At 47.3% G+C, this 26,220-nt stretch overlaps 1 protein-coding gene across 1 annotated transcript in view; it reads right to left on the minus strand.

The window, feature by feature from the left end:
* Nucleotides 1–26,220, minus strand: part of LOC115138064 (insulin receptor substrate 1-B-like) — a 61,666-nt gene that overhangs the window by 22,212 nt on the left and 13,234 nt on the right. Inside the window, exons 2-3 of the mRNA XM_029674463.2 lie at nt 16,211–16,515; nt 12,879–16,047 (exon numbers count right to left, since the gene is read on the minus strand). Of these exons, the coding sequence (XP_029530323.2) occupies nt 12,879–16,047; nt 16,211–16,515 (3,474 nt within the window). The remainder of the gene's footprint in view (nt 1–12,878; nt 16,048–16,210; nt 16,516–26,220) is intronic.

The following is a 26,220-nucleotide window of genomic DNA, read 5'->3' on the forward strand; positions in this document are numbered from 1 at the left end:
TCCTCCTTTAAAGAACCAGATCCTTCCGTTTCCTCTCTCTCTGTGGTCAATGGGATATTAGACTGCGTGAGCCACTACCTCGGGCACAGACTGACGCAACACACACAACTTTAAAGGACACACACATAAGTGACACCATTAACACGAGTAAAGTAGGTCACAGGTGACTCCAGGGGACATTACTGTGACACAGCCCAAACATGTCATTTCTGCTTTTATTGTCCCCTTCTGCTGGCCCGCATGCTTTGCTGTGTCTCTTTCCACACTCCCCATACAGTATAGTGGAAAGCTGTGTGTGTGTGTGTGGTTACATCACCCAGCCCCCAGGGGTTATGAGTTGGGTCGGGATTCACCCATGTAGGGGTATTAAATTGAGCTACTTCCACTAACTAACATACAGCTGGACAACATGGTGTTATGAGACAACAGACATATTCTGCTCTGGCGCACAAAGATGATGTCACTCGTGTGGAATGTGGTGCTCAGGGTCAGTGTGCACCGAGAAATCATCCCACCCCTTCAAGTCTGAACAAGATGGCTTGTTTCTGAAATATCCTTGACACGGTTTCATACAAAGAGCGTAACAAGCGTATCCGTACCGTGAGACCACTAGCTGTGTAGAGTGATGTAGCTACTAGCCAATGAGTTATGGAGGGCAGTGCAGCACTAGTATGTCAATAGGACAGACAGACACGTACAAGCCCAAACATGAATAAAACTAGCACAGGAAGACTGGTTGAGCTGGGTTGGGTTCCACTACATCACAAATACATAGCGGCTATATAATTAGGGCTCTATAAAATCTGCAGAGAATCACGGAATCCAGACATTCAAACGGAATTCAACAATGTAAAAAAAAGAAGCATTGAACTTAGTACGAATTCAACTTAATGAATTGAACTCATTAGAAATGCATTCATTTGCCCAAGATAATCAGAAGACATGAACAAAATGCATGAGTGATTCGTATTTCCCTGCAACGACACAGCCCACTGGGCACGGGTGACAATTCTCAACGTCTATTCCACGTGGGTTCAACGGAATTTCATTGAAATGACGTGGAAACAACGGTTGATTCAACCAGTCTGTGCCCAGTGGGAGGAATGTCACTGTCTGTGTGTTGTGTATGTCTAGTCCTCACTTTGTGTATCCGTTAGCGATAATGCTAACAATAACCATCTGCTGGTAGATGGTGGATATGTTGAGGGCTAGAGAAACACCGCTAGCCAAACAACAGTCTATGGCTGGTGCACACATGCATTAAAAAGGACAACAACACCACAAATGAGAGATTTTCCCCAGACCTCAAGTGGTACCCTGATGTGGTTTAAGCATTCTTGTGGACAAACAACCTAATTGGATGTTCTGTAAAAAAAAAAAAGGGTGCGTTTTAGGGTGGAAACCTGCTACGGGAATCAGTCAAAAAAGAAAACAGATTTTATAGGGCCCTATATAATGCAGCATTTATAATACACTGGAAATCCCAGGCCAATTCTGCCAAACATGTACAGCTGAAGTCGGAAGTTTACATACACTTAGGTTGGGCTCATTAAAACTAGTTTTTCAACCACTCCACAAATGTCTTGTTAACAAACTATAGTTTTGGCAAGTTGGTTAGAACATCTACTGTGTGCATGACACAAGTCATTTTTCCAACAATTGTTTACAGACAGGTTATTGCACTTATAATTCACTATATCACAATTCCAGTGGGTCAGAAGTTTACATACACTAAGCTGACTGTGCATTTAAACAGCTTGGAAAATTCCAGAAAATTGTGTCATGACTTCAGAAGCTTATTGATAGGCTAATTGACATAATTTGAGTCAATTGGAGGTGTACCTATGGATGAATTTCAAGGCCTACTTTCAAACTCAGTGCCTCTTTGCTTGACATCATGGGAAAATCAAAAGAAATCAGCCAAAACCTCAGCAAAAAAATTGTAGACCTCCTCAAGTCTGGTTCATCCTTGGGAGCAATTTCCAAATGCCTGAAGGTACCTCGTTCAGCTTTACAAACAATAGTACGCAAGTATAAACACCATGGGACCACGCAGCCGTCATACTGCTCAGGAAGGAGACGTGTTCTGTCTTCTAGAGATGAACGTACTTTGGTGCAAAACAGTGAAATAAATCCCAGAACAACAGCAAAGGACCTTGTGAAGATGCTGGAGGAAACAGGTACAAAAGTATCTATATCCACAGTAAAACGAGTCCAATATCGACATAACCTGAAAGGTCACTCAGCGAGGAAGAAGCCACTGCTCCAAAACGGACATAAAAAAAGCCAGACTACGGTTTGCAACTGCACATGAGGACAAAGATAGTGCTTTTTGGAGAAATGTCCTCTGGTCTGATGAAACAAAAAAATAACTGTTTGGCCATAATGACCATCATTATGTTTGGAGGAAATAGGGGGAGGGCTTGCAAGCCGAAGAACACCATTCCAACCGGGTGGCAGCATCATGTTGTGGGGGTGCTTTGCTGCAGGAGAGACTGGTGCTCTTCACAAAATAGATGGCATCATGAGGCAGGAAAATTATGTGGATATTTTAAAGCAACATCTCAAGACGTCAGTCAGGAAGTTAAAGCTTGGTCGCAAATGGGTCTTCCAAATGGACAATGACCCCAAGCATACTTCCAAAGTTTTGGCAAAATCGCTTAAGGTCAACAAAGTCAAGGTATTGGAGTGGCCATCACAAAGCCCTAACCTCAATCCCCTAAAAAGTTTGTGGGCAGAACTGAAAAAGCGTGTGTGAGCAAGGAGGCCTACAAACCTGACTCAGTTGCACCAGCTCTGTCAGGAGGAATGGGCCAAAATTCACCCAGCTTATTGTGAGAAGCTTGTGGAAGACTACTGGGACCGTTTGACCCAAGTGAAACAATTTAAAGACAATGCTACCAAATACTAATTGAGTGTATGTAAACTTAAATATCATGTAACGGCCGTCGTCGGTGGAAGAAGGTGCGGACCAATGTGCAGCGCGGTACGTGTTCATCTTTTTAATAAAGTAAACTGAACACTGAATAACAAAACAACAAAGAAACAGTTCTGTCTGGTGCAGACACAACAAAGACTGAAAACAACCACCCACAAAACACAATGGAAAACAGGCTACCTAAATATGGTTCTCAATCAGGGACAACGATTGACAGCTGCCTCTGATTGAGAACCATACCAGGCCAAACACAGAAACTCACCCAACTCATGCCCTGACCATACTAAAACAAAAGACAAAACAAAGGAACTAAGGTCAGAACGTGACATGTCAAGAATTGTGAAAAACTGAGTTTAAATGTATTTGGCTAAGGTATGTAAACTTCCGACTTCAACTGTAGATACAAATGGCAAACTCACTTCATCGTGGGGCGGCAGGGTAGCCTAGTGGTTAGAGCATTGGACTAGCAATCGGAATGTTGCAAATTCAAACCCCCGAGCTGACAAGGTACAAATCTGTCGTTCTGCCCCTGAACAAGGCAGTGAACCCACTGTTCCAAGGCCGTCATTGAAAATAATATTTTTTTCTTAACTGACTTGCCTAGTTAAATAAAGGTAAAATAAATAAATAGTCTTAAGAAAATGCTATTTGTCCTATATTTAGACCAGACCTTCAAATATCTGAATTAGGCTAACTTTCACATCAATTCAAAGTAACTATTTTCAAAGATCTATTTTAATTGAAAAGAAAAGACAAGTAGTTGTATATTTTAATGTATTTGGAAGTAAATGTGTATTATTATTATTTTTTAACCTTTATTTAACTAGTTAAGTCAGTTAAGAACAAATTCTTATTTTCAATGACGGCCTAGGAACAGTGGGTTAACTGGTTTAGGAACAGTGGGTTAACTGCCTGTTCAGGCGCAGAAAAACAGATTTGTATCTTGTCAGCTCAGGGGTTAGAATTTGCAACCTTCTAGTTACTAGTCCAACGCTCTAACCACTAGGCTACCCTGTCGATACTCAAATACACTGACTCAAATAGACTCCCATGTATTTAACCCAGGTATTTAAGGCATGTATTTAACCCGTGTATTTAACCCATGTATTTAACCCAGGTATTTAACCCATGTATTTAAGGCATGTATTTAACCCATGTATTTAACCCAGGTATTTAACCCAGGTATTTAAGGCATGTATTTAACCCAGGTATTTAACCCAGGTATTTAACCCAGGTATTTGAAAATAGTATTTGGTAGACTATTTACTTTTTACAAATAACCATTACTTAAATAAAAGTCGTTGTTTTTGCAAAAATAACTATTTGAAATACCAGGTACTGTAAGGACCGACGCCGGAGATGAGAAGCAGGTACTGGGAGTCAACATTTAATCAGGAACAGACAGGTAACAAGACAGGCGAAGCGTTGGCACACGGGTAAACAAGAACATACGACAACAACGCTGAAGCAGGGAACAGAACGGGGAACCAGACAGATATAGGGGAGGAAATGACAGAGGTGATTGAGTCCAGGTGAGTCCAATAATCGTTGATGCGCGTGACGGGGGGGGGGGGCAGGTGTATGTAATGATGGTGGCAGGAGTGTGCGATGCTGGGGAGCGTGGCAGATACTCAAATACACATGTATTTGAACCTAGGTCTGGTCTAGACTAGGGTTGTGTCCATAGCATAGCTCACATCCTGACCTAACATAGGCTGAGGGGGGGGATCAACTGGATCTGAGGGTCCAGAAGGATCTCCAGGGTTCTCTCTTTCTCGTAGAAGTAGATATAGCATAGAGCTAATAGTAGAAAGTCCCTTTTCACAGTGGAAAAATGTTGAGATCTCATCAAACTGACCATGCCACACAATATCTGTAGCAGAATGAATTTCATAATAATCTGCAGCATCCATGAGGAGGCAGTTACTGATACATATGACGCAATTGACAGGATGTTGCCCAAGGTTCAACACTCTGTAACACTTCATTTACAGTTCAGTGTCTCTAAGTCCTTTTGAGTAGCGTCACGTTGAGAAGTTACGAACATCCCTTCGTAATTTCCCTGTCAAGATGGCACCCGCGGCAACTGTGTGACTAACTGTACTGAATGTCATACCTGGTCATATACTCTAATAGGCACTGCATCTATCCAACCGTCTTATTCTAGATGTCGAAGGCAAATAATCCTGCAGAAACAGAAATGTGAATTACTATGTGTATTATAATTCATGCCATTTTTTTTGTAGGGGTTGATACATTTTGAAGGGAAAATCAAGTCTGAAATTTAAACGTGAAAATTACACATTTCAGACGCCTTTTTAAACCTCAAATACACCTTCACGTTTAACATGTGCTGCATTGCAAGGAAAGTACTCCTGCAGCAGGGTGATCAAATTCAGATCCTACATCTGTACCAAGTAAAAAAGAAGCTATGAACTGACTGCAGTCATCCAACAAGTACAAAAGGATAGTGAAAATACTGGTAGCATATAAATAGGCCTCGCCTGGCTATGGTTTCAGGTCAGGGATTCAATGACAGAGTAGACTTGTTCGGTGTGTGTGTGTGTGTGTGTGTGAGAGAGAGCAAAAGAGTGAGTGACGGACGGACAGAAAGAAAAAGGGTTTGCGTGTGTATGTGTGTGTGTACTGTATGTGTGTGTGTTTGTAATATAACTCCAACAACAAGGATGAAGAGGGAGGGGTGAGGAGGGGTGAGACGGATTAAATACTTCTAAACCGCCTCGGCTCAACTTTACTCCATCACTCACTGCAGCACTTACCACTGGGTGAGCAGCCACCACAGAACAGAGGCCAGACATGTGTGTGTGTGTGTGTGTGTGTGTGTGTGTGTGTGTGAGAGCAGTAGAATTGGGTGAATGGGTTCTTATTTTTCCCTTCCGCCCGAGTCCCAACGGTGTGTGTATATACGTGCGTCCGTGTGTGGTGTGTGTGTGTGGTGTGTGTGTGTGTGTGTGTGTGTCGTGTGCCCCAGAGCAAGTGGTGCCCATGGCTGGTTAAGCACCTCTCCAGAAGTTCCACAGTTGGCATGGGGCATTGAGGAGGTGCCAACATGCCATGTCGCCCTTAGGCTTGCCAGGAGGCACTACAGCATTACAGAGCGATACAGGACAGTGCCATGCTACTGGTGTGTATACCACTATGACAGGCTATGAAAATGCAGGGACCGAGATCATATAAGTAAGTAGGTCATGATTTTTTGTTTCTCACTAATCCTGAGTTTTTATGCTGCCCCTTCAGAGACTTAAAAAGATTTATTGAATTGAAAAGATTGCAAAGTATCGGATCCTACGTCAGTAGTTGGAGGCAACTATTAAAGGGTAAAAGGGTAGGTGCCTGGGATAGGGGCTTGGTGTAGGGGCTAGGGGGCCTGGGGTAGGGGCTAGGGGGCCTGGGGTAGGGGCTTGGTGTAGGGGCTAGGGGGCCTGGGGTAGGGGCTTGGTGTAGGGGCTAGGGGGCCTGGGGTAGGGGCTAGGGGGCCTGGGGTAGGGGCTTGGTGTAGGGGCTAGGGGGCCTGGGGTAGGGGCTAGGGGGCCTGGGGTAGGGGCTTGGTGTAGGGGCTAGGGGGCCTGGGGTAGGGGCTTGGTGTAGGGGCTTGGTGTAGGGGCTTGGTGTAGGGGCTAGGTGTAGGGGCTTGGTGTAGGGGCTAGGTGTAGGGGCTAGGGGGCCTGGGGTAGGGGCTAGGGGGCCTGGGGTAGGGGCTAGGGGGCCTGGGGTAGGGGCTAGGAGGCCTGGGATAGGGGCTAGGGGCCTGGGGTAGGGGCTAGGGGGCCTGGGGTAGGGGCTTGGTGTAGGGGCTAGGGGCTTGGTGTAGGGGCTAGGGGCCTGGGGTAGGGGCTAGGGGGCCTGGGGTAGGGGCTAGGGGGCCTGGGGTAGGGGCTTGGTGTAGGGGCTAGGGGGCCTGGGGTAGGGGCTAGGGGGCCTGGGGTAGGGGCTAGGGGTCTGGGGTAAGGGCTAGGGGGCCTGGGTAGGGCTTGGTATAGGGGCCCGGGATAGGGGCTAGGTGTAGGGGCTAGGGGGTCTGGGGTAGGGGCTTGGTGTAGGGGCTAGGGGGCCTGGGGTAGGGGCTTGGGGTAGGGGCTAGGGGGTAGGGGCTAGGGGCCTGGGGTAGGGGCTAGGTGTAGGGGCTAGGGGGCCTGGGGTAGGGGCTTGGTGTAGGGGCTAGGGGGCCTGGGGTAGGGGCCCGGGATAGGGGCTAGGGGGCCCGGGGTAGGGACCCTGGATAGGGGCTAGGGACCCGGGATAGGGGCTAGGGACCCGGGATAGGTGCTAGTGTAGGGGCTAGGGGCCCGGGATAGGGGCTAGGTGTAGGGGCTAGGGACCCGGGATAGGGGCTAGGGGCCCGGGATAGGGGCTAGGTGTAGGGGCTAGGGTCCCGGGATAGGGGCTAGGGACCCGGGATAGGGGCTAGGTGTAGGGGCCCGGGATAGGGGCTCGGTGTAGGGGTTGGGACCCGGGATAGGGGCTAGGGACCTGGGATAGGGGCTAGGCATCAGTTTAGGGGGTAGGGGAAAAGGGGAGGGGCTAGGTGTCGGTTTAGGGGGTAGGGGCTAGGTGTCAGTTCAGGGGTAGGGGCTAGGTGTCGGTTTAGGGGTAGGGGCTAGGTGTCAGTTTAGGAGGTAGGGGCTAGGTGTCGGTTTAGGAGGTAGGTGCCGGTTTAGGGGGTAGGGGCTAGGTGTCAGTTTAGGGGGTAGAAGCTAGGTGTCGGTTTAGGGGGTAGGGGATAGGTGCCGGTTTAGGGGGTAGGGGATAGGTGTCGGTTTAGGGGGTAGAAGCTAGGTGTCGGTTTAGGGGCTAGGTGTCAGTTTAGCATAGGTCGCCTTTTTCAAATGACCAAGGATCGAGGTACATTATGAACCGTTGTAATGTGGAGGTTAGAGGGGCAGCCTGAGGCATGGTGGTGAGACGGCTAATAGAGTGTCACATGGTCTTCCTGAAACATGTTGGCATGGCCTACAGGGGGATTGGATTTCCACCATCTGACTTTACAGGAAAACCACTTCACATCACTCATTGGTAAACACATGCACTCACCCCAACCATCCAAATCGCCTTTCTCCTTTTTGAAGAAGCATATGTGCAGGACACCGTAGTTGAAACATTCATAAGTATGAGGTAACCCTAAACACAGATGTGAGTGTTTCAGGAGGGGCCACGTGTTCACAGTGCACTTCCCATCTAAATCATTTAAAGCTCCCATTAAAAATCACATAAACGGTCACAGGCATGCAGTCGTGTGCACTGTACACTACACATGACGTACACACCCACGAATAAACTCTACATAAACAGCCAGCCACTCACACACACTCTCACAAACACACACACACACACACAGTCTCGTATAACTAACCTTGTTGGGAGACACAATTCATTCCCATTCAAAATCCTATTTTCCCTAAACCTAACCCTAAACCTAACTAAACCTAACCCTAAACCTAACTAAACCTAACCCTAGCGCCTATAACCTAATTCTAATTCTAACCTTAATGCCTTCAAAGTAACATTTCACCTTGTGGGGACTAACAAAATGCCTCCCAGTTGGTCCGATCTTTGTTAGTTTACTCTTCTGGTCCCCACAAGTATAGTTAAACAAGTCCACTCCCCCACCCCCTACCCCCCCTAACGCACACACACACACCCACACATGCTGGAGCTTGCCAGAAAGAAATCCCCACAATTACCATGGACCAGAGTTAGTTTACCTAAAATCTTAGGCCTACATAAATGCACAGACGAGACTAATAATTGCTTCCATACCACGTCGTAATCCACGGATCAGTCTGTACTTTTGGGTTCTTCACACTTCATTCACACTGGCTCTCATTCTATTCCTATCTGGCATCCGTTCTCTCTATCCTAGTCACTTTCCTCTTTCCTCCATAAGAGGGGTACTTCCCATGCACTCCCAAAATCTATTTTTATCTGCCTTCTCTCATCGTTCCGGGACGGAGTGAGACACAATGGGAAAACAGAGGGAAGGGAAAGAAAGAGAAAGAGAGGGGGAGAAGGGAAGAGCAGAAAGAGAGAGAGGAGAGAAAGAGAGGGAGAGAAGAGCAGAGCAGAAAGAGGCAGAAGCGAAAGAGGGGGAGAAGAGAAAGAGCAGAAAGAGAGAGAGGAGAGAAAGAGGGGGAGAAGAGAAGAGCAGAAAGAGAGAGAGGAGAGAAAGAGGGGGAGAAGAGAAAGAGCAGAAAGAGAGGGGGAGAGAAAGAGGGGGACAAGAGAAGAGCAGAAAGAAAGAGAGGAGAGAAAGAGGGGGGGAAGAGAAGAGCAGAAAGAGACAGAGAGAGGAGAGAAAGAGGGGGAGAAGAGAAAGAGCAGAAAGAGGATACAAGACAGAAGAAATAAGATTAGAAGAGGAAACACAGAGAGAGGAGAGAAAGAGATGAGAGAGAGGTGGGACGAGAGAGAGAGCGAAAACACATTTAAGGGGAGAGGGGGGAGCTCAGTTCAGTTCAGTCCAGCCTGGCCCAGCTGAAGGGAGCTGGCAACCTACCACGGCAGAAACACTCGAACAAAAGGATCATTTATTGGAGAAGGAAAAAGGGGGAGGAGGAATGGACTGGAGGGATGAAGAGAGGAGGGGTCACTGTACAGAGGCATTTGGGAGTGTGAGTTAGTGAAACGCTGGCCCCCTCTCAACATTCACAGCCAACGTGTAACATTCTGCCCCATGCTGCCTGGCTTACGCGACCATGCTAACATGTTCCCAATAAGGACCCACTGTGGAGGGCTAAAATCCTCCATAAAGGCCCACAGTGTGAAGGCTAGCTAGTGCTAACGCTCCACCACTCAGTACTTTAATAGTTCATATTGGCTTATAAATCCCCACTCAGGGTTTAACTGGGGTCTATCTATACAGATACAGTGGTCGGGCTTCTCTATCGAGCCAGCTCAGGCCAAGTTAGGAAAGACGGGCTTCTCTAATGAGCCAGCTCAGGCCAAGTTAGGAAAGACGGGCTTCTCTAATGAGCCAGCTCAGGCCAAGTTAGGAAAGACGGGCTTCTCTAATGAGCCAGCTCAGGCCAAGTTAGGAAAGACAGGCTTCTCTACTGAGCAAGGTCAGGCCAAGTTAGGAAAGACGGGCTTCTCTAATGAGCCAGCTCAGGCCAAGTTAGGAAAGACGGGCTTCTCTAATGAGCCAGCTCAGGCCAAGTTAGGAAAGACGGGCTTCTCTAATGAGCCAGCTCAGGCTAAGTTAGGGAAGACGGGCTTCTCTAATGAGCCAGCTCAGGCCAAGTTAGGAAAGACGGGCTTCTCTAATGAGCCAGCTCAGGCTAAGTCAGGGAAGACGGGCTTCTCTAATGAGCCAGCTCAGGATAAGTCGGGCTTCTCTAATGAGCCAGCTCAGGCTAAGTCGGGGAAGACGGGCTTCTTTAATGAGCCAGCTCAGGCTAAGTCAGGGAAGACGGGCTTCTCTAATGAGCCAGCTCAGGCTAAGTCAGGGAAGACGGGCTTCTCTAATGAGCCAGCTCAGGCTAAGTCAGGGAAGACGGGCTTCTCTAATGAGCCAGCTCAGGCTAAGTCAGGGAAGACGGGCTTCTCTAATGAGCCAGCTCAGGCCAAGTTAGGAAAGACGGGCTTCTCTAATGAGCCAGCTCAGGCTAAGTCAGGGAAGACAGGCTTCTCTAATGAGCCAGCTCAGGATAAGACGGGCTTCTCTAATGAGCCAGCTCAGGCTAAGTCAGGGAAGACAGGCTTCTCTAATGAGCCAGCTCAGGCTAAGTCAGGGAAGACGGGCTTCTCTAATGAGCCAGCTCAGGCTAAGTCAGGAAAGACGGGCTTCTCTAATGAGCCAGCTCAGGCTAAGTCAGGGAAGACGGGCTTCTCTAATGAGCCAGCTCAGGATAGTTTCGTTTAGTTTATTAATTCGACCATTTAAAAAAACAGAAAATACGTTGTTTTTATAGGCAGAGGCAACACATTCCATTCTGAGGCTCCAGTATACAAGAAAGTACCTTTCCCAGCATTACTCCTGAACCTGTATAAGCACACATCAGCAACACCTGATCTGGTGCTGTGATTGTGTGCATCCCTAACACGAGGAAAGTAATCACTTAGATATCTGGGCGCAGGACCATAAATACTCTTGTAAACCAAACCTAGTCTTATCTGGGACACCCTAGCCTCAACAGGCAGCCAGTTTAGTTCGAGAAAGCAGCTCCTGCCTATGTGAGTATGTGGACTCACCTTCAATACTACCAGGATCAGCTTATCCTGGCCTATCTGGAGCTTCCCCTTCATAAGCTTTGCTAAGCCCCCAAACCAGGAAGTACTAGCATATACTAAATGGCATTGAATGAGGGCAGTAGCTGGCACTTTCATGGAGTCCTTATCAAGCTGCTTGGACTTTCTAGACAAAAACGTAGTCCTGGCATTAACCTTCCCTAGCACCTTATTGGCCATGCTCACACCTCCCAAGCTTCCATCAAGGATACATCCCAGGTAGCTAACAGAGGTTTTAGTAGTCAGCACCTCACCCCCTAACTCCTCTCTGATTTTAGAGGACCTACTCAATTTATGTCTGAATCCAAAAATAATTGCTTCAAATTTCCCTAAGTGCAGAGATAGCTTATTCTCTCCAAACCATTTGCTAATGTTAGTCATCTCTGTGCTAAGTATACTCTCCAACATAGTTTTACTTTTGTGAGACACCAGAAGTGTAGAGTCATCCGCATAAAGAAAAAGACAGCAAGAACAAGCATCTTTCGTTAATTTCGTTAATATACAATAAAAACAGCAGAGGCCCAAGCACGCTCCCCTGCGGAACGCCACAACTCATTGGTTTTGCCTGAGACAGTGAACCATTAACCTCTACTACTTGCTCCCTTCCTGATAAATAGGACTTTACCCAGTCTAGAGGGATACTGCTTAACCCCAGTGCCTCCAGTTTGGAGATTAGGAGACAGTGGTTAACTGTATCAAAGGCCTTCTGTAGGTCAAGCAGTACCATTCCACACAGATGTCCCTCATCAATCTTAGGGAAGACGTGCTTCCCTAATGAGCCAGCTCAGGCTAAGTCAGGGAAGACAGCCTTCTCTTACAGAGAACGTTTGTCTCCTTCTCAGAGAAGATGTTTGTCATACATGTAGCAAAACGCAAGGCTAGTATAGAATTTGCTATGAACTTTTATCCAAATTGATATTTTCTGTTGATTAAATTACATAGAATGTGCAGTCCGAGACATGGAAAAAATTGATAAGCCCATTTTCATGGAATATGAATTGTTTTAATAGGTTGTTTCAGCCTTATGCAACCGCTACAAATGAACATTGAATTTTAAAAAGGTTTCATATTTCTCTGCCCTTTAGACAAAATAGATTTGCAGATAAAACCATTGCATGTACTTAGCTACAGATAGCAGCCTAACCATATCTTTGATTTAGGCTTAAATAGACAGTAACAAATATCTGATTGGTTTCTGTGTGTGTGTGTGTGTGTGTGTGTGTGTGTGTGCGTGTGTGTGTGCGTAATCCGGCGCCAGGTGGGCCTGAATATGAATATAGACGGACAGAACTGCTCCGTTTCATTTGATTATGTAAAAGGCCACTGTTTCATCTGAATAATCTTGACAGTAGCAGCAGGACACAGCGATGGAGGTGGGAGAGAGAGAGGTGGCATAAGAAGAGGCTCGGGAGAGCAACCAAAGCTGCACACAGAGCATGACAGAGAGAGAGAGGGAGAGAGAGAGAGAGATGTGGCATAAGAAGAGGCTCAGGAGAGCAACCAAAGCTGCACACAGAGCATGACAGAGAGAGAGAGGGAGAGAGAGAGAGAGAGGTGGCATAAGAAGAGGCTCAGGAGAGCAACCAAAGCTGCACACAGAGCATGACAGAGAGAGAGAGGGAGAGAGAGTGAGGACATTTAGACTACTACCTAAATATGACAAAAGGAGCAGACGTGAAAAAACAGTTCATCTTACCTGTACCATCCTTGTTTCCGTTCTGATGCGTTCGCAACTCCTCTGACTTGTAGAAGTCGATGCTGGCATAGGTGTTGAGGTTGGAGCCTACACTGCCCCCCACTCCAGCCCCGGACACCACCACCCCGGCCCCCCCAGTCAACATGGACGAGTAGAGGCGAAGGGGGTTGGCCTGGACGCTTGAAGATCCATCTAGGGCTGCATGAAGGTTCTCTTTGTTAGCCAAGTCCAAGTCTATGTAGTTGAGGCCTTGCTCCATGGATGAAGTCTGGGCAGAGGGCAGGCCAGGCCCGGGATGGAGGAACTGCGAGGGGAGATGCTCGGCTGATGCTCCGTTTCCCCACAGCACGCCCTCCAACCCCAGACGGCGAGCCACAGCCTGGGCGTGCTCCGGGAAGAGGGAGGCGACAGAGGAAGAGTTGGAGGACTGGGGAGGGAGAGAGGGGGAGGGGAGGAAGGTTTCGGAGCAGTGGCGTCTGCGGCCCTGGGCGTCGGCCCGGATCACTTTAGCGCCGTGGTCCGGGTTGGGCCCGGTTTTGGCCAGGGGGAAGTCCAGGCCCAAGGTGAGGACAGGGACTGGTGGCTTGGGGCTGGCTGGGGAGGGGGCTTTGGAGGAGGTGTTGTTGGACATGGAGCTGGCAATGCTGTTGTTGTTCAGACTGAAGGCCATCTCTGTATAGTCCCCGCAGGAGGTAGGGGATTCTGATTGAGTCACCACACCGCGGGTAGTCTGTCTGTTTATCCTGGGCCCTGCTTCAGCCCCCTCGGGTTCCCCTTGTTGCTGAGGGGACACCCTGAGCACACCGTGGGCCTTGGGTGCCAGGGCTATGGAAGGGGGCGTAGGAGGGGTGGGGAAGGAAGGGAAGCCCAGCGGTGTCAGGGAGAGGGGCGAGGGGGACGGAGAGGGCCCCAGGTCCATGTTGACATACTCAGAGGCTGATGGTGGGGTGAGGGGTGTCAGGGGGGCAGAGGGGCTGCGGGAGAGGGGCAGGAACCCCCCCAGGCAGGACGTGGGCTGGTGTGAGGGGCGCTGGCTGGAACCGCGAGGGAGGGACATCCCATGTCTGAGTCCCCTCCCTTCCCCACCTCCTGGCCCTCCTCTGAACTGGATGCTCACATACTCCCCTGGGCTCTTGGGCTCCGGGGGGAGGGGGTTCTCACGGACCCTGGGGAGGGTGTTTGCTTTGGAAACGTCCACAAACAGGCTGACCGGCCGGGTCCTGGCTCCCCCTTGCTGGCCCTGCTTGGGGGCCGCCCGTCTCTGCTGGAGGAGCCCTATGTCTTTAGAGTGAGCTCCCCCACCTGAGGGGCCTGCTCCCTGGGAAGACCTGTCCTCATTCTCCCCTAGGCTCTCGCTGCTGGCCGAGCTGGAGGAGTATGAGGACGAGGAGAGGGACAGGTGGCGACCTTGGACCGCACCCAAATTGGGGTCCTGACGACCACCCACTGCCCTGCCAACCCCTCTACCACCACCGCTCCCATTGGGCCTCCTTCCTCGGCCGTCCTCAAAGTGTCCACCAGGTGGCGTGTGTTTGTAGGAGCGGGGCAGTGAGTAGTAGGAGTAGACCATCTTGGGAGCCTGCTGAAGGGGATGGGGGTCTGTCTGAGGGGCCTGCTGAAGGGGATGGGGGTCTGTCTGAGGGGGGTGCTCGGGGGGAGGGGGGCTGCTGTTGGCCGAGCGGGCGCTGATGGGGGACATGTTCATGTAGTCGCTGCCCGCCCGGCTGTCCGCGCTGCTGCTGCCCACCCAGGCCCCGCCTGCCAGGCCACCACGCTGGTCCGGAGAGCAGCTGCTGTTGGGTGACATCATCATGTAGCCGTCTCCGGGAGGGGGCCGGATCTGTTGTGGCGGTGATACGCTGTTGTTGGGTGTCATGGCCATGTAGTCGTCCGCCAGCTTGGACTCGTCAGCAACCGAGGCGGAAAGAGAGTTGGTGAGGTTGACAGGGGGTTGGGTCACTCCTCCCGGGAGCATGGACATGTAGCCATTATCCCGCACTACACCTCCACCTCCACCCAACTCTCCAGCCACATCCAGGTACCCCCCTCCTCCCCCCTCTCCACCGGGGCTTATTTCAGAATCTCTCCGTGAAGAGGAGGTGGTGAAGGACTCCCTGCTGGTGCTTCGTGACATGATGGCGTAGTCGGCCGCATCCTCGTCCTGCTCCTCCTCCCCCCTGCGGGGCCGTGGGTCCAGGCGCTCCAGTGCCATGGGGGGCAGGGACGCCCGCTTGCTCAGCAGCCCCCTCTCAGCCTCACATTCCCGGCTGGAGGAGCGACGCAAGACCCTCTTGGTCTGGGCCTGGTGGGAAGGGGCTGAGCTGGATGCAACAGCAGGCAGACAGCCAGATGACGTGGCTCCACCACCACGCTGACCCATTAGGGTGTAGTTAGCAGCCTCATCGTTCAGGGGTTGACCGTGGCCGCCCGACCCGGCTGACCCTCCAGGCATGTTGGGGAAGGGGGCCTGGAGGGAGTGGGAGGATTGCTCCCCAGGGCTGGAGCCGTACTCGTCCGAGGAGCCATAGTCGCTGGGGGAGCCCGACACGGAAGCGTTGTGCGAGGGGACGCGGCTGTATGCACTGGCCCCTGCTCCACCACCCCCTCCTCCGGTCGCACCCACCACTATCCCAAACTCTGAGCCGTGGCCGGAGCTGGAGGAGAGGCTGGGGGCCGGGGAGGGGGATGGGGTGGAGACAGAGCGCATCAGGCCCGTGGGGTTGTTCTTGGCCAGGGTGGGGGCCGAGCGGGCCGATTTGGACCTGAGGATGGGCGTGGTGGAGCAGGACCCGTTGGTAGTAAGACTGGAACTCTGCCCTACCCCTCCACACACTCCACCCACACCTTCTTCACCTTTACTCCCGTCGCTGGCTGTGCGTGACCTGGGGAAGCTGTGGCGGGGAGTGGGTGATGCATTGGCACTGTTGCCCCCAGTTCCAGCCCCTCCAGGCGGCTCAGTGCGGGGCCTGCGGGTGAAGCCCACCTGGCTGGGGGGCGGGTTGGGGTGGTGGCGTCGTGAGGGGACGCTGATGGGGTTGGAGGCTGTAGCGCCCCCTCCTGGTCCGGAGTTGGACTGCGACTTGCTGCGTTGGCGGAACTCCTCGCTCAAGGCCTTCATGGCTTCCAGCAGGGTCTCATGCATGTTCTGGGCCACCACAGAGTCATCCACCTGCATGAGACAGAACACAGTTATACTCTATGGGTTCTCTTTTCCTTTAAGTTTAGCCAACATCAAATGGTCATGCATTAGGATGAATACACAGCTTGCCAATCAAAACACAGTGACCACTCAGAGCTGCAACCCCAGAGACTAGGCCTGTGTTACATCTCACCTGCATCCAGAACTCCCCGGGGCCCGTGACCGCGGAACGACCAACCTCCACGAAGAAGAAGTTCTCGGAGTGACCGCAGCGCCTCACATTCATCAGTTGCAGGACCACGGCTGCGGCGTCTGAATTAAGCTTGACGAAGTTGACCGTCTTCTCAGTCAGGCACAGCCGGTAGACGCCCACCAGGTTCTTGGCCTGGCCCAGCCCCTTTGGCCACACCTTGACCTGCCACACCTCCTTGAAGGCGGGGCCTGGGGTGGGTACACCGTAGTCCCCTCCCGGACCGGTGTCGGTACTAGCCACCTTACCTGGAAAGGAGGACAGAAGGGATGGATATAGAGGGGAGAGAGAGAGAGAAGTGTTTTATATAGAGATTGAGAGACAGGTAGGTGGATAGAGGGATAAAAACAGATGGATGGATAGAGGGATAAAAACAGGTAGGTGGATAGAGGGATAAAAACAGGTGGGTGGATAGAGGGATAAAAACAGGTAGGTGGATAGAGGGATAAAAACAGGTGGGTGGATAGAGGGATAAAAACAGGTAGGTGGATAGAGGGATAAAAACAGGTAGGTGGATAGAGGGATAAAAACAGGTAGGTGGATAGAGGGATAAAAACAGGTAGGTGGATAGAGGGATAAAAACAGGTAGGTGGATAGAGGGATAGAAACAGGTGGGTGGATAGAGGGATGGAATATAGAGATTAAAACAGGTGTGTGGATAGAGGGATGGAATATAGAGATTAAAACAGGTGGGCGGATAGAGGGATGGAATATAGAGATTAAAACAGGTGGGTAAATACAGGGATGGAATATAGAGATTAAAACAGGTGGGTGGATAGAGGGATGGAATATAGAGATTAAAACAGGTGGGAGGATAGAGGGATGGAATATAGAGATTAAAACAGGTGGGCGGATAGAGGGATGGAATATAGAGATTAAAACAGGTGGGTAAATACAGGGATGGAATATAGAGATTAAAACAGGTGGGTGGATAGAGGGATGGAATATAGAGATTAAAACAGGTGGGAGGATAGAGGGATGGAATATAGAGATTAAAACAGGTGGGTGGATAGAGGGATGGAATATAGAGATTAAAACAGGTGTGTGGATAGAGGGATGGAATATAGAGATTAAAACAGGTGGGTAAATACAGGGATGGAATATAGAGATTAAAACAGGTGGGCGGATAGAGGGATGGAATATAGAGATTAAAACAGGTGGGCGGATAGAGGGATGGAATATAGAGATTAAAACAGGTGGGCGGATAGAGGGATGGAATATAGAGATTAAAACAGGTGGGCGGATAGAGGGATGGAATATAGAGATTAAAACAGGTGGGCGGATAGAGGGATGGAATATAGAGATTAAAACAGGTGGGCGGATAGAGGGATGGAATATAGAGATTAAAACAGGTGTGTGGATAGAGGGATGGAATATAGAGATTAAAACAGGTGGGAGGATAGAGGGATGGAATATAGAGATTAAAACAGGTGGGTGGATAGAGGGATGGAATATAGAGATTAAAACAGGTGTGTGGATAGAGGGATGGAATATAGAGATTAAAACAGGTGGGCGGATAGAGGGATGGAATATAGAGATTAAAACAGGTGTGTGGATAGAGGGATGGAATATAGAGATTAAAACAGGTGGGCAGATAGAGGGATGGAATATAGAGATTAAAACAGGTGGGCAGATAGAGGGATGGAATATAGAGATTAAAACGGGTGGGCGGATAGAGGGATGGAATATAGAGATTAAAACAGGTGGGAGGATAGAGAGATGGAATATAGAGATTAAAACAGGTGGGAGGATAGAGGGATGGAATATAGAGATTAAAACAGGTGGGAGGATAGAGGGATGGAATATAGAGATTAAAACAGGTGTGTGGATAGAGGGATGGAATATAGAGATTAAAACAGGTGGGTGGATAGAGGGATGGAATATAGAGATTAAAACAGGTGTGTGGATAGAGGGATGGAATATAGAGATTAAAACAGGTGGGAGGATAGAGGGATGGAATATAGAGATTAAAACAGGTGGGAGGATAGAGGGATGGAATATAGAGATTAAAACAGGTGGGCGGATAGAGGGATGGAATATAGAGATTAAAACAGGTGGGCGGATAGAGGGATGGAATATAGAGATTAAAACAGGTGGGCGGATAGAGGGATGGAATATAGAGATTAAAACAGGTGGGCGGATAGCGGGATGGAATATAGAGATTAAAACAGGTGTGTGGATACAGGGATGGAATATAGAGATTAAAACAGACCAACATGACCGTCATGCCTCAGTTACGAGGGAATGTGAGGTGAAAGCACCACTATTTACCCAGCACACACGAACAAGCCTCCGCCGTTATGCAAACTGTGCTGATATCTAGTGTTTTAGCAAATTCTGAATAATCCACAGCGGTTTGTGAGTCCTGCTCTTCATGCAGCTGCATGTTTCAACTCGGTGGCCACACACACACACACACACACACACACACACACACACACACGCACATACACGCACTCGCACGAAAAATGTAAACGTTTGAGGATTCAGGCACTTCAAAAGGACAATGACTGAAAACAAAAAGACTAGCCTGTCTTTTTACTGGCTTGCAACGCCCACAGGGCGACTTCCTGCGGTTTAGAGCTGGGCGATATTGACAAAAATCCACATCGCGATAAATTGTCTGAACTGATGTGATAACGATAAATAGAACAATAGGTTCATAACAATCATGTGCACCACTGTTCTTGTCTTATTATCCTTTAAACTAATGTTACTAGTTTGATGGTTGTAGCCATCAATTGTCCCATTAACGATCACCCGCATTAGCAAACTTCTTTCATTACAAACTTCATTTCTGTAGAACAGGCTACTTGTGAAGAACGATATCAGCAAAACGCCTGCGATAAGTGATCGGTAGGGTCGGTGTCGATAATTTTACCATCCATCCCGCCCGTCTCTGTAGCCCTTAGGACAACTTCTTTTCCATACACCTGGTTGGCGTTTGCAGGATTGAGACGTTCTGAATACATTACAACCCCATAGAAAAAAAATGTTCATTTACTGTCTAAGGTTTGGTTACAGTAGACCCCCATTTACAGGCCACTCACTGTAAACAGAGAAGAACACACTTTCCCTGAGACTGAGCTCACTGGGTCTAATACAGAACAGTGAAGTCCTCTGTTAATATCAGTGGTAGGTAAGGGGACCAGAACATGAGTTTAATAACGGCTTTCATAGATAAGAATGGGTGTCAATGAATCCTTCGCAAGGCAAACGACCCACACTCACTTTAAGACTAGGCCTAAATGCTTAGATGTTTAGACTGATAGCTCTTAATAAGAGTCACCTCTGTCAACTTCAACCAAACACAAGAAAGCCCTCACTCCTCCATCGCTTCCAACATTATCATACTGGACTGTGCACGTGTGCATGTTTGTGTGCGTGTGCTCGCGCACATACATGAAGTGGTATCAATTAGGTGCAGGGGAAGCGTGTGTTCCTCTGTCTCCCCCGTGCCTTCTGTTTAACCCAATAATCACAACCACGTGTTTGGACGGAAACCTCCGGCACGAACGCAAAAACAAAACGACGACAGACTCGACCATCTGTTATGACTAACATTTCCACTCCCTGCTTCCAAAACATTCAGTTGTGGCCGTGGAATGGGAAACCTGCGTTGTGTATGTTCTTCTGGCTTTCTTACCGCTAAATGGATGATGAACCAGGACATCAAGGCACACCAGAATAGCTGTTATGCCAGACAAAGGAGGCTGGTGAGAGAAGCTGTAGGAAGACGGGCTCATTGTAATAGCTGGAATGGAATCAATGGTACCAAACACATGGAAAACAACGTAGACCATTGGCTGTGTACGATGCATGTCCTCTGCATTAGATGAGTCACTCTAAGCCAAGCATGAATATTTAATCGACCGCTGTCTGGGTGTGTGTGTGTGTGTGTGTGTGTGTGTGTGTGTGTTGTTGCCAGCTGCATAAAGATTTACCACCAGAAAAATGTGTTTTGTAGATTTTCAGGCAAGAGGGAATGAGACAGATGAGGGAATGCAGAAGGGAAACAAAAGGTCCTTGAGAAAAATGAAAGCAGAAGTTAAAGAATGAATGAAACACGAGGAAGGAAAAGACGTAGACTTTCCGGGATCTACTGAGTGACGACAGAAACTTGACTTGAAGGGTAATAATGGAAGTCAAAATAGATCCGGCGTCCTTCCTTCACACTATTTCTCTCCCTGTCACCACCTTACAATCCCACTCCGCTGACCATCCTTCCCACGCACGGCCTCAGATCCCCAGGCCAAATACCGCTCAACCGTGTGTTTCTTTTATCCCAAACAACTCCTCAGCTATCCGCGAAGCTGCCCTGTGTTGCTTGTTATGAATACATCCTTAGAAATCAGCCGAGCGTCAAGTTTCCCACTTCAACCCCACAACAGCCTTCTTTGATCTCGGGTCTTGCAAGGCCACCGTTTTCCCTCCTACACCTGCTAGTGATACGCACGCATGGAGTGCACGTGCGCACGCACGGAGTGCACGCACCCACACACGCCGTCTGCAGCAGTCAGAGCAGCCTGCTAGCTCAGTTAAACGCATCAGCTTGTCACGTGTGCTCCCTCTCCGGCCTCGTAGGTCACCTGGCTGTTCGTTAGGGCGCACACCTGTCGCCAGCGTTACGCGCATTATGACACTCACCTGGACTCCATGACCTCCTTAATTACCTGCCCTTTATATGTCACTTCCTTTGGTTTCCTCGCCAGTCGTCATTGTTCCTGTTTTTCATGACGGCGCGCTGTTTGCGTTTCTTGTTTTGCTCATTTATTTATTTGAATGTATTTCGCTCCCTGAACGGGCTTCCCAACCGTCTGCGTACATGGTTCCACCGCTGCACTTATCGTGGCCTTAAAAGTGCCCATAATATCCATCTCAGCTACCCAACCTGCCATCGTACCAACCTCTTTCAGACGTTCCAGAAGGAGGAGGTGTACAGAAGTGTGTGAGTTCTAGATGTGACTGGCTGTCCCCTACGGGACCTCTCCCTGGCAGTGTGTTACTAACAGAGCCAGCGGTGGAGAAAGAGTAAGGCCTTTAGCTCACGCGATGAAAACCCAGTGGGGTGGCTGTGCAGTCTGGTCCAGCACAAGGACAGAGGGACAGGGGGGGTACATAACACTGCAAACGAGCTTAGCCCTCACGCACACACAGCGGTCATTTCCCAAAGCCCTCAGCAGCGGTCTTGATGATTCATAAGACTACAGGATGGCGAAGACAGAGTCAAAGTGACACTGTGCTCCTGGGCTACAAGGAGCACCTCTCTGGGTGAACAGTAGACGGTTCCAGCTAGCAAGACAACTGTAGGGCAACCTTATCGCAACATTCAGCTTCAGATGGCTTTTCCACGTGGCGAGTCTGTGGCTACAGCCAAACTGCAGGATAAGTAGAACACTTTGTACTCTATTCATATAGCCCATCGTTTCTGTACCTCAACCTTACGGAAACATTCAGTTCAACACGTGATTAATGGATGTAACACACTGCAGTTTGAACACACTCTGACACACTACTCTATTCATACAAGAGAGGTCACGTATTATAACCTAACTACAACCTTATCACAACGTTCAGCTTCACGTATGGCTACCACCAACTGCAGTGTGAAGTCCAGAACACACACACACACACACTACACACTGCACTATTCATGCATACTGTATTAACTGCACCCTTCTCTACCCCCTCAAGACGAGTATAAGCATATACATTATATGACTTAAGGTGTGATTATGACTTGTTGGCTCCAAGGCACTACGGTATTCCCCCTGCTTCCTCCAGCTCCAGCTCAGCCTTTATTGCTGTTTGTCCTTTGCACATGAACCTGTGAGGCTGCTAGCCGCGCGCGCGCGCGTGTGTGTGTGTGTGTGCTTGTGTACAGTTGAAGTCGGAAGTTTACGTACACCTTAGCCAAATACATTTCAACTCAGTTTTTCACAATTCCTGACATTTAATCCTCGTAAACATTCCCTGCCTTAGGTTAGTCAGGATCACCACTTTATTTTAAGAATGTGAAATGTCAGAATAATAGTAGAGAGAATGATTTATTTCAGCTTTTATTTCTTTCATCACGTTCCCAGTGGGTCAGAAGTTTACATACACCCAATTAGTATTTGGTAGTATTGCCTTTAAAATGTTTAACTTGGGTCCTAACTGATGTCTTGAGATGTTGCTTCAATATATCCACATAATGTTCCTCCCTCATACTGCCATCTATTTTGAAGCAGTGGCTTCATCTTTGCTGAGTGGCCTTTCAGGTTATGTTGTTATATGACTCGTTTTACTGTGGATATAGATACTTTTGTACCTGTTTCCTCCAACATCTTCACAAGGTCCTTTGCTGTTGTTCTGGGATTGATTTGCACTTTTCGCACCAAAGTACGTTCATCTCTAGGAGACAGAACGCGTCGCCTTCCTGAGCGGTATGACGGCAGCGTGGTCCCATGGTGTTTATACTTGCGTACTATTGTGTGTACAGATGAACGTGGTACCTTCAGGCGTTTGGAAATTGCTCCCAAGGATGAACCAGACTTGTGGAGGTCTACAATTTTTCTTCTGATTTTCCCATGATTTCAAGCAAAGAGGCACTGAGTTTGAAGGTAGGCCTTGAAATACATTCACAAGTAAACCTCCAATTGACTCAAATTATGTCAATTAGCCTATCAGAAGCTTCTAAAGCCATGACATCATTTTCTGGAATTTTCCAAGCTGTTTAAAGGCACAGTCAACTTAGTGTATGTAAACTTCTGACCCACTGGAATTGTGATACAGTGAATTCTAAGTGAAATAACCTGTCTGTAAACAATTGTTGAAACAATTACTTGTGTCATGCACACAGTAGATGTCCGAACTGCCTTGCCAAAAATTAACAAGAAATTTGTGGAGTGGTTGAAAAACGAATTTTAATGACTCCAACCTAAGTGTATGTAAACTTCTTACTTCTACTGGATATAAATAAAGTATTTAGGTTTTTTAGGTTTAATACATTTACAAACATTTCTATAACCCTGTTTTTGCTTTGTCGTTATGGGGAATTGTGTGTAGATCGATGAGGAAAACAACACATTTAATCATTTAAAAAATAAGGCTGTAACGTAACAACGTGTGCAAAAAAATCAAGGGGTCTGAATACTTTCCAAATGCACTGTACAATTCATTACCTGTAAGGTCAGTCAATCAAGCAGTGCATTTCAAACACAGATTCAATCACAAAGACCAGGGAGGTTTTCCAAAGCCTCACAAAGAAGGGCACCTATTGGTAGATGGGTAAAAAAAAAAAGCAGACATTGAATGATCATGATGAAGTTATGAATTACATTTTGGATGGTGTATCAATACACCCAGTTGCTACAAAGATACAGGCGTCCTTCCTAACTCAGTTGCCGGAGAGGAAGGAAACCTCTCAGGGATTTCACCATGAGGCCAATTTTGACATAAAAACAATTAGAGAGTTTAATGGCTGTGATAGGAGGAAACTGAGGATGGATCAACAACATTGTAGTTACTCCACAATACTAACCTAATTGACAGTGAAAAGGAAGCCTGTACAGAATATAAATATTCTAAAACATGCATCCTGTTTGTAACAAGTAATACTACAAGTAATACTGCAAAAAATGTGGCAAAGCAATTAACATTTTGTCCTGAATACAAAGTGTATGTTTGGGGCAAATCCAATACAACACATTACTTAGTACCACTCTCCATATTTTCGAGCATAGTGGTGCCTGCATAATGTTATGGGTGTGCTTGTAATCATTAAGTACTGGAAAGTTTTTTTTCTGGATAAGAAGATGTGTGATGTATGGTAGGATTCAGTAGTGTTGCATAATGTATAGTCTACTAAACCCTCAACTTCACTACAGCGTCTGACTAATAAAATAGACTCTATTTTATTAGTCAGACGCTGTAGTGAAGTTGAGGGTTTAGTTTCTCAACTTTCATTTGACCAAAAAGTCTCTTTAGGTTACATTTAGAACCTATTTTTTTGGTGTGAAGTTGCCTACTGTACTGTACGTAAGATCATTTTATGAAGTAGCCTACTGTACTGTACGTAAGACCATTTTATGAAGTAGCCTACTGTACTGTACGTAAGACCATTTTATGAAGTAGCCTACTGTACTGTACGTAAGACCATTTTATGAAGTAGCCTACTGTACTGTACGTAAGACCATTTTATGAAGTAGCCTACTGTACTGTACGTAAGACCATTTTATGAAGTAGCCTACTGTACTGTACGTAAGACCATTTTATGAAGTAGCCTACTGTACTGTACGTAAGACCATTTTATGAAGTAGCCTACTGTACTGTACGTAAGACCATTTTATGAAGTAGCCTACTGTACTGTACGTAAGACCATTTTATGAAGTAGCCTACTGTACTGTACGTAAGACCATTTTATGAAGTAGCCTACTGTACTGTACGTAAGATCATTTTATGAAGTAGCCTACTGTACTGTACGTAAGATCATTTTATGAAGTAGCCTACTGTACTGTACGTAAGACCATTTTATGAAGTAGCCTACTGTACTGTACGTAAGACCATTTTATGAAGTAGCCTACTGTACGTAAGATCATTTTATGAAGTAGCCTACTGTACTGTACGTAAGACCATTTTATGAAGTAGCCTACTGTACTGTACGTAAGACCATTTTATGAAGTAGCCTACTGTACGTAAGATCATTTTATGAAGTAGCCTACTGTACTGTACGTAAGACCATTTTATGAAGTAGCCTACTGTACTGTACGTAAGATCATTTTATGAAGTAGCCTACTGTACTGTACGTAAGACCATTTTATGAAGTAGCCTACTGTACTGTACGTAAGATCATTTTATGAAGTAGCCTACTGTACTGTACGTAAGATCATTTTATGAAGTAGCCTACTGTACTGTACATAAGATCATTTTATGAAGTAGCCTACTGTACTGTACGTAAGACCATTTTATGAAGTAGCCTACTGTACTGTACGTAAGATCATTTTATGAAGTAGCCTACTGTACTGTACGTAAGATCATTTTATGAAGTAGCCTACTGTACTGTACGTAAGATCATTTTATGAAGTAGCCTACTGTACTGTACGTAAGATCATTTTATGAAGTAGCCTACTGTACTGTACGTAAGATCATTTTATGAAGTAGCCTACTGTACTGTACGTAAGATCATTTTATGAAGTAGCCTACTGTACTGTACGTAAGATCATTTTATGAAGTAGCCTACTGTACTGTACGTAAGATCATTTTATGAAGTAGCCTACTGTACTGTACATAAGATCATTTTATGAAGTAGCCTACTGTACTGTACGTAAGATCATTTTATGAAGTAGCCTACTGTACTGTACGTAAGACCATTTTATGAAGTAGCCTACTGTACTGTACGTAAGATCATTTTATGAAGTAGCCTACTGTACTGTACGTAAGATCATTTTATGAAGTAGCCTACTGTACTGTACGTAAGATAATTTTATGAAGTAGCCTACTGTACTGTACATAAGATCATTTTATGAAGTAGCCTACTGTACTGTACGTAAGACCATTTTATGAAGTAGCCTACTGTACTGTACGTAAGATCATTTTATGAAGTAGCCTACTGTACTGTACGTAAGATCATTTTATGAAGTAGCCTACTGTACTGTACGTAAGATCATTTTATGAAGTAGCCTACTGTACTGTACGTAAGATCATTTTATGAAGTAGCCTACTGTACTGTACATAAGATCATTTTATGAAGTAGCCTACTGTACTGTACGTAAGACCATTTTATGAAGTAGCCTACTGTACGTAAGATCATTTTATGAAGTAGCCTACTGTACTGTACGTAAGACCATTTTATGAAGTAGCCTACTGTACTGTACGTAAGACCATTTTATGAAGTAGCCTACTGTACGTAAGATCATTTTATGAAGTAGCCTACTGTACTGTACGTAAGACCATTTTATGAAGTAGCCTACTGT

The sequence above is a fragment of the Oncorhynchus nerka genome, linkage group LG12 (assembly GCF_034236695.1).
Source record: "Oncorhynchus nerka isolate Pitt River linkage group LG12, Oner_Uvic_2.0, whole genome shotgun sequence".
NCBI classification, from domain to species: domain Eukaryota; kingdom Metazoa; phylum Chordata; class Actinopteri; order Salmoniformes; family Salmonidae; genus Oncorhynchus; species Oncorhynchus nerka.